The 8,051-nt window shown below is 41.7% G+C and overlaps 1 protein-coding gene across 1 annotated transcript; it reads left to right on the top strand.

The window, feature by feature from the left end:
• The first annotated feature begins 583 nt into the window (after nt 1-583).
• spag6 (sperm associated antigen 6) lies at nt 584-7,860 on the top strand. The gene is made up of 11 exons (XM_085172799.1): nt 584-770; nt 866-961; nt 1,681-1,847; nt 2,837-3,020; nt 3,192-3,397; nt 4,622-4,795; nt 4,882-5,034; nt 5,161-5,352; nt 5,786-5,902; nt 6,006-6,151; nt 6,362-7,860. The coding sequence occupies exons 1-11, from the start codon at nt 749-751 to the stop codon at nt 6,423-6,425; spliced, it is 1,521 nt and encodes a 506-aa protein (XP_085028925.1). The 5' UTR covers nt 584-748; the 3' UTR covers nt 6,426-7,860.
• The last annotated feature ends 191 nt before the right edge of the window (nt 7,861-8,051 follow it).

Below are 8,051 nucleotides of genomic sequence, written 5' to 3'. Positions count from 1 at the left end.
TTTAATTCCTATATAGGCAAACCTTTTTACACTGTCATGAGCGCATAAATGTTTTTTAAAATAATCATTTATTAATAGACGGAGTTTCCTCTGTCGCCTGATTACATTTATTACTCTTTTCCCCACAGCACTAAAACAAGATATAAAACTGATCGATATTTTAGAGACAACAAAAACAATGACGACTATTCGGCCCATGTCACTCATTACATTTTAAGTTGCCCCATTCATTCATTCATTCATTCATTTATAGCAACGACATTATTTAGAGCGGTCTACGTGAGCTCATCCAGGGAGGTTATATGAGGACACATGTAGGGATTAAAAAAAATAAAAGAAACTCATGTTGAGAGCTCACTCATAATGCACGCTGTGTTTTCACTTTCTTCAGTTTTTGCCGCTTTAATTTTTCGGTTGTTTTTCTGTTCAATAAGTCCACGCAGAGTGAGACAGCGAGACAGGAAGTCCTTAGATCTCTCACTTTGAACACTTTTTCGGAAAACACGAGCCGTGGCGAGCGGACACGAGCGTACCGGGAGTGATTCATCTCTCTCTTTTTTCCTAGTAGACGATCTTCGACGAGGACACACTGCGTCCCGTCTGTTGCCGTGGCGACCGGTAATCACAACACTACCTGTTGAGGACCAGACCTTGAAAAATAGCACCGTGTTTCGTTGGAAGGAGGAAGATAACGGAGTAAAAAGTGTGAGAGGACGCGGTATCCATCAATACCGCACATTACACCACAATGTCGCAGCGCCTCGTTCAAGGTGAACTTCATGAGGTGTAGTGATGAGGCCGAGCGGATATTTCACTCCACTGTTTTCACGTCTTCCGTCTGTTCTGTCACTTCTGTTCTCTGCAGTTTTCGAACAATATCAGAAAGCGAGGATGCAGTTTGTGCAAACTGTCGCTGATCTCGCGAACAGGCAACAAAATATAGAACTACTGCAAAATGCAGGTAAGACAGCCGACATCTGCTTCCTTTACTCACTCCTTGCCAGGGTTGGACTGGGACAAAAAAATCGACTAGAGACCGGCCCACCAGGTGTTATAAGAAAAGCCATAAAACCTTTGAAAACAAATGCTGTTGTGACAGTGATGTACACTGTCTTGTTGGTATATATGTATGATTTCTATACATTTTACATCAGATGACCACTTTGGTTGAAAGATTCAGATAATTATTTATTAAAAGCGAGACATTTGAAATGAGAATAAGAAAGAAAAGTATTTTTTCTTGCCCCCCTTTCCCTGTTAATGTCCTACCTGGCCCCCTGGCAAAAGTTACCAACTGTCAGCTACGTAGAAAATGATCCTGGTGTTGTCTCTCAGAAACAGTTCATAACTTCCCTTCAACTCATTCATGTCACCTAAAAGGTAAACCTGTTTCTCCATCACCTGTTCAGCTCCTGTCCTGGTTTCATCTTCATGTTTCCCTTCTCACAACATATCCAAACCGATATCATGACCAGCACCTTTACGGCTGTGGCTCCAGCAAACATCAGCTGATACTAGAACGTAATATTAAATAAAATATCAAGCTTAAACGTGCTTCTGTGGTTTAAGCGCAACATCTGCTGGTTTCCTCTTTCAGGGACAAAGTGGGCGATAAACAAACAAGAGTCCAGCCCAGCTGTGCTCCTGCCCCCTCCTCTCCTCACCTCTGTTTTCCTGCAGGTGTGATGTCCCTGCTGCGCCCCTTGTTGCTTGATGTTGTCCCCAGTATCCAGCATACGGCAGCTTTGGCTCTGGGCCGCCTGGCAGACAACAGTGAGGACCTCGCAGAGGCTGTGGTGAAGGAAGACATCTTGCCACAGCTGGCCCATTCCATGGTCTCGCAGAATGTGAGCATCCAATCCTCCTGACAATTTTCTACTTCAGTTTGATTTTCCAGTTTTGATCTGTTTGTGTGTGTGTGTGAAAGAGAGCGAGAGAGAGAGGAAAGAGGCAGTCAGAGGCTGTCACCCTTTAGGACCTCAGGGTCAGCCATTTGAATGTGAGAATGTGTGTTGAGGTAACTTGGCCGCCTGGGGGCTACTTCAAAACCTAAGAGCAAGCAGACCTTTGTTTCATCTTTCTTTTTGCTGTCAGCCCACTCAGAGGCTCAGAATGCAGTTTTTTTTCTTGTTTTCTTAATATTAAAATGTGTTGTTATTGTATTTGTCAAATATGACAAAAGTAAAACCAAACACACAAAAAGCCCTCATCTAAAACAAGTAGAAAATAAGATCACAGTGCTTTGCAGCGTTTAAAAGTGGGGTGACAACCCCCAACATACCATCTGTTTACAGAGACCAACCTGGGGCCTCCTTAAAAGCTCAAAAATAAATATCAGAGTGAGATTTCTGTGGTAGCTCACGGAGCAGAAAAAAACACGCCTTTTCCAAAATCTCCCAGGATCTAGTGATTTTGTAAGCCACAGCATGGGAATCATGGGAAAGGAATTGCAATGTTTCATCATGGGGTAAAAAGAGATCATTTTAGAACATTTTTTGTATTGATTTGCGGTGATTTCTTTGTAGGGGAGCAAGTGGACCCAAACCCCACCCCACAGCAAAATACTGATCAGGAAGCCCAACAGAATTAACACATCCCCTCACTGCAGGGGTCAAGTTTTTATTTTAAATTGTCGTGTGGCTGTATATATTATTTTATTTACATACTTTGTAGGAAAGCTTCAGAGCACAGAAGTCATATTTCTGGACATTTTTAGAGAAACCCAAGCAGCAAAAATGTAAAATATTTAATATGATTTACGTAAGATGACAGTTTAATTGAAGAGTGCAGATCATTTTAAAAACTGATGCAGGTGTCTGTGTATGTTTGTGTGCAGAGGTTCTATAAGAAGGCAGCAGCATTTGTTCTGCGTGCAGTAGCCAAACACTCCCCAGAGCTGTCGCAGGCTGTGGTGGCCTGCAGGGGGGTGGACGCTCTGGTTCTGTGCCTGGAGGAGTTTGACCCCGGGGTGAAGGAGGCTGCTGCCTGGGCTTTGGGCAACATTGCACGACACAATGCGGGTTAGGAGGGTACACTCATCAAGAAGCTGATAGAGAATGACTTCATGGAGTGATTTCATAGTTCGAGCATGCAACACTTTATGATTTACTACATTTTTCTAACATCATTCTTTGTTTAACAGTTTTTTGCGTGTGTATGTGTTCACCGCCTTTTCCTCCTCTCCCATGCAGCCTTGTCTCAGTCAGTGGTGGACGCGGGTGCCGTTCCCCTGCTGGTCTTGAGTCTTCTGGAGCCAGAGATGGCCATCAAACGCATCGCAGCCTCCACTCTCAGTGACATCTCCAAACACACGCCAGAGCTGGCACAGACTGTGGTGGACACTGGAGCCATCGCACACCTGGCACAGATGATCCTCAGCCCAGACACCAAGCTCAAGGTGAGGCCCTAATGACTGTTTCGATGTCTCGTCAGAACAGCCGATGCTTTAGCTCAGGTTAACATGTGTCAAAATGCGAATCAAAGAAACGCCAGCCTTATTTAAATACATTAATTTATTATTTTTACACAGTAATTTGTAATCTGTTAAATAACTTATTTGTTTTTTTTTTGTTAAATGTTTAAAAGAAACACAATAAATAAAAAAGCAGTCAAAACATAAAGTGTAAAAGCCTCAGAATATTAATGATTTTTATGCTAAAATATGTCATCTAGACATGGGTACATTAGCAATGTGCAGTGTGATTTTCCAACACTTACTACACAATTTATCTAAATTTAAGGTGTACTTTTCAGTACTTAAAATACTTATCCGTCCCTAATTATTTTTAAAATGTAGGAAGAGTAGAATGAGGACCTAACAAGTGGCAGTTTTAAAGAGAACAAATCATATTCTAAATATTTTTGATCACTGAATACTTTTGGAGTATAAAAGTAAGGATTTCCATATTCTAATTTACATTAATCTTTTTTATGTAATGAATATTTTTGGAATATTTTGGTGTAAATGATAAACAATTATTATTAGGGGTGTGGGTAGTATTATTGAAAAAAAGTATGTATGTTAGTGTGTACTATAAGAATTTTTTTATTTGTACAAAAAAACGCAAGGAGTTGTTCTTTTTTTGGTGCTACTTAGCAACTCCATTGATTCACATTTCAAAAAGTGTTATCCTGTCCTGAGATAATTTATTATTTCTGACTTACTAAAATATTCCTGCAGAATTTTACTTTGAAATGTTGGCATGAAAATATCTTTCACCGTGAATACTTAACAGGAAACCTTATTCAGTGCAGACCTGTTGAGCACAAATTATGATTGTACAAAATTCAGTTAAAGCTTATAAATGATCAGTGTTTTAAAATCTGCGAAGCTTAAATGTTGAAAAAAAAGTATTGTGTAAAATATGAAAATAATTTTTTTATAAGGACACTTTCTGAAACCAATCACTGTTAAAAAAGTAACATGCTTAGAATTTTGATAGGTTTTCACTTTCAGACGGAGTTACACATTATGTTCTAATTTCTTATTAATAAAACAAAATTACCAGAAGAAAAAGATGCTGTAAATTTAATGGAGAACATGCAGTATTGACTCAATCTAATTTTCAACACTCTAAATGATCTCTGAAAATATTCAGGCATCTTTTTTGTCTCCATCTAGAGGCAGGTGTTCGCTGCCCTCACTCAGATCAGCAAGCACTCCGTGAGCCTGGCAGAGTTGGTGATAGAAGCTGAGATCTTCCCCGCAGCCATATCCTGTCTCAGAGATCCAGATGAGTACGTCAAGAAAAATGTCGTCACCCTAATGAGGGAGGTGGTGAAACACACTCCAGAGGTACGGCGCGCACTCACATTTGCAGGCACAAACGCACACAAAAGAGACGCACAGTCAAGTGCCTGCATGCGTGTTTGTTTTCCCAGCTGGCCCAGGTGATTGTGAACTGTGGGGGCTTGGAAGCAGTGATTGACTACCTGGGCAATTGCCATGGAAACGTGCGTTTGCCTGGCATTATGATGCTGGGATATGTGGCAGCTCACAGTGAAAGCCTTGCCATGGCTGTCATTGTTTCTAAGGTGGTAATAACTCTTTATGTGACAGCTAATCCAGCCACTAAAGCCAGTGATGTTTCTTCATGCTTGCTATGTAGGTCATGTTAACTGAGGCGACCCTGTTGTGCTGTGTGCCCTCCTGTCCTGCAGGGGGTGCCCCAGCTGACCCTATGTCTGTCGGAGGAGTCTGAAGATCACATCAAGGCGGCCACAGTCTGGTCAGTGGGCCAGATAGGGCATCACACCCCTGAGCACGCCAAGGCAGTGTCCACAGCTAACCTGCTGTCCAAAATACTGGAGCTTTACATGAATGCCAGCAGCTCTGAGGACCTGCAGACCAAAGTGAGCGTTTCCTCTGAGCATCCAGAGAATCAGCCTTTTTTCTTACAGCACAAAGTCACAAGTGTTTGCTTATGATTTTTTATGTTTACATGACTTTTAAAAAAACTAATTACAGTCAAAGGCCCTGTTATCAGCGACAGAAGTACACCTTCGGTACACTCTCAGCTGCACTAAAAGAGAATAGGATAGAATTGAGGAGCCTTTTTTCAGCCATGCAAAGTATCTAAAATCAAAAGTTAGCTGGGAAGTTATTCAAAATAACTATTTATTTGATTGGTTTTGGACATCAACATCAAGCTTTTTCCACTTGGAAGTTACACTTCTGTCCCAGTCTTTGCAGTTTTTAAGGACTCGTTGAGTCTAGTGTCTCTCTCCTATAATGTCTCTGAGTAGGATCAGATGTGAAGGACTTTCCCTTCTTGTGCACTTTTAGAGTAAAAAAGCTCTGAAGAGTGTTCTGCAGAAGTGTACTTACCTGCCAAGTCTGGAGCCCCTCCTCTATGAAGCTCCAAGCAACATCCTTAAACATGTGGTCTGTCAGTTCAGCAAGGTAACTCTACAAGCAGGACCATAATTTGATCAATTTTTATACGTCTTTTTTTTTGGTGTCATTTAGTTCAAGACTGTTTTTCATGCCAGTCCTTTCCTCAAAGGTGCTGCCTCACGACAGCAAAGCACGCCGCCTCTTTGTGACCAGTGGTGGACTGAAGAAAGTCCAAGAGATCGAGGCTGAGCCCGGGTCTCCCCTCCAGGAATACATCAATGCCATCAATGGCTGTTTCCCTGAGGAGATAGTGAGGTACTGTGTTCCTCCCAGCAGACACGCTCGTGCATGCTGGAGTATACTTTTTGATTTCCGAACCTTGTTATCCACAGAAGATCATCTGACCATATATCATGTTTTTAGAAAAAATGTGACTAAATGAAAAGCTTGAAAATGAACAAAAATGGAGGTTATATTTTGGAGATTCTTCAGTGGCATTTACAGTATGTGTCATTTGTGTTTCAGGTACTACTCTCCCGGCTACTCGGAGGCCTTGCTTGAGCGATTAGATGACTACCAGCCGGCCTGACATTGGCTCACAGCACACATCCGGTGTCCATATTAATGTGAAGATATACTGTGCCTTTACAAATGTTTTTCTTTTCCTTTTGTTTTCCCCCAAATGTTTTCATGCCAGCTGTTAAATTAAAAGGCCGAATATCCAATAAAAAGACAGCATCCAGGCTAGAATGTTCTCTTTAGATGCTACACCTGCTTCTGCAGTCTAACAGTGCATCCGCAGCCACCGTGACATTTCATGTAGTTGGAAGTGTTTCTGTTCTGCACAGAGAGGTCAAAGGTCAGGTTCAGTGACACAGCAGCAGGTGGTAGAGATTTAATTAGGCTGCGTGCTCGCTGACACATGGATCTGACTCAGCCCCCCGTCTAAGCTCCTCCGCTCCTGAGACAGAGACATCAAAGTCATACTCTTGGATAGAGACATGTTACAGCTTATTTCTTTACTCGGCTCATGGCGGGAAACAGATGGCTCTTATATAAAAGCTCGTGTCCATCGGTGCTTTTTATTACGTCAGATAATGCAGAAAAGCAACGAAATAAATAAATGCATTAAAAGAAAAGAGAAAAACATGACAATGAATTCACCTGGCGTGTGCTCACCCGCTGCTGAGCTCTGCAGGGCTCAGTCTGCCCCCTGGCGGTTGTGAATGCCGCTGCACTTCAGCTGCGCGCGTGTGCGTGCAGCAGCTGCGGCGCACATGGCGAGTCGCTCTTTGTTTATTGTGTGCTGGGTTTCCCGCACTGAAGGGACGGTGCGGGTCAGCCCCGGCTTCTTACCGCTGCACGGGTCTGGACGCATCACGACAGCAGCTGCCGACACACTCTCTTATTAAAAAAAATAAAGACGTGTGCTCGCGACAGGACGCATTTGATCGCCTGTAGCGTCACGTGAATTGTACAGAATGATTGTAGACCAAACGCTGTTCTCTTCTTAGTGCACTGATCGTTTTCTATTTCTTGTTTTTAAATTTGTATTTATTTATTTGGGTTTTGAACCACTTGCAGTTCCGTGTGAATAATAAACATGCTGTAGAGGTTACAGGTTAAAGAAGCATGAAGCACGAATTAGAGAAATGTTTGAAAACATAAGCTGCCGTGTTTCTTCCTCATTGGATTCTCGTACTGAAAAGAGTGAAACCTTCATCCAAAGCCACAGGACGACCAGAGGCAAAGTGTTTTAATTTTATGCGTTCGTTCCCCTTAAACTACTGTACGAAACTGACACGTACAATAATAATAATTAAAAACTTTAAAGTTGGATATAGTTATACTGATCCAAAGACTTGTAATACGAGTACATGCCGCTGATGGTTCATTAGTATATATATATATATTTCCGTATTAATATAGGCTGTTTTAAAGAGAGGTGACATGTTCACCAGGGTTTCCAAACTTAATGATGGTATACCGAGCGTACGATCGAACTGATGGTGACGAGCTTTTTTTTTTTTTAAAAAATGTTTTTTTTTTTTATTATTATGTATAAAAAATAATAAGCTGTTGGCTGATGAAAACGACCCGGTACGAGAGAAGCGTTTGTTCACACGGCCGCGAGCCGTGTACGCGCATTCATCTTTAACACTTTTTTTTCTTTTGTTTTTTTTTTTTTGTATTTCAGTGGAAAACTTTGAAGTGC

This window comes from Neolamprologus multifasciatus, chromosome 9 (genome assembly GCF_963576455.1).
Source record: "Neolamprologus multifasciatus chromosome 9, fNeoMul1.2, whole genome shotgun sequence".
NCBI lineage: Eukaryota > Metazoa > Chordata > Actinopteri > Cichliformes > Cichlidae > Neolamprologus > Neolamprologus multifasciatus.
This window is presented reverse-complemented; position numbering and strand designations above follow the sequence as displayed.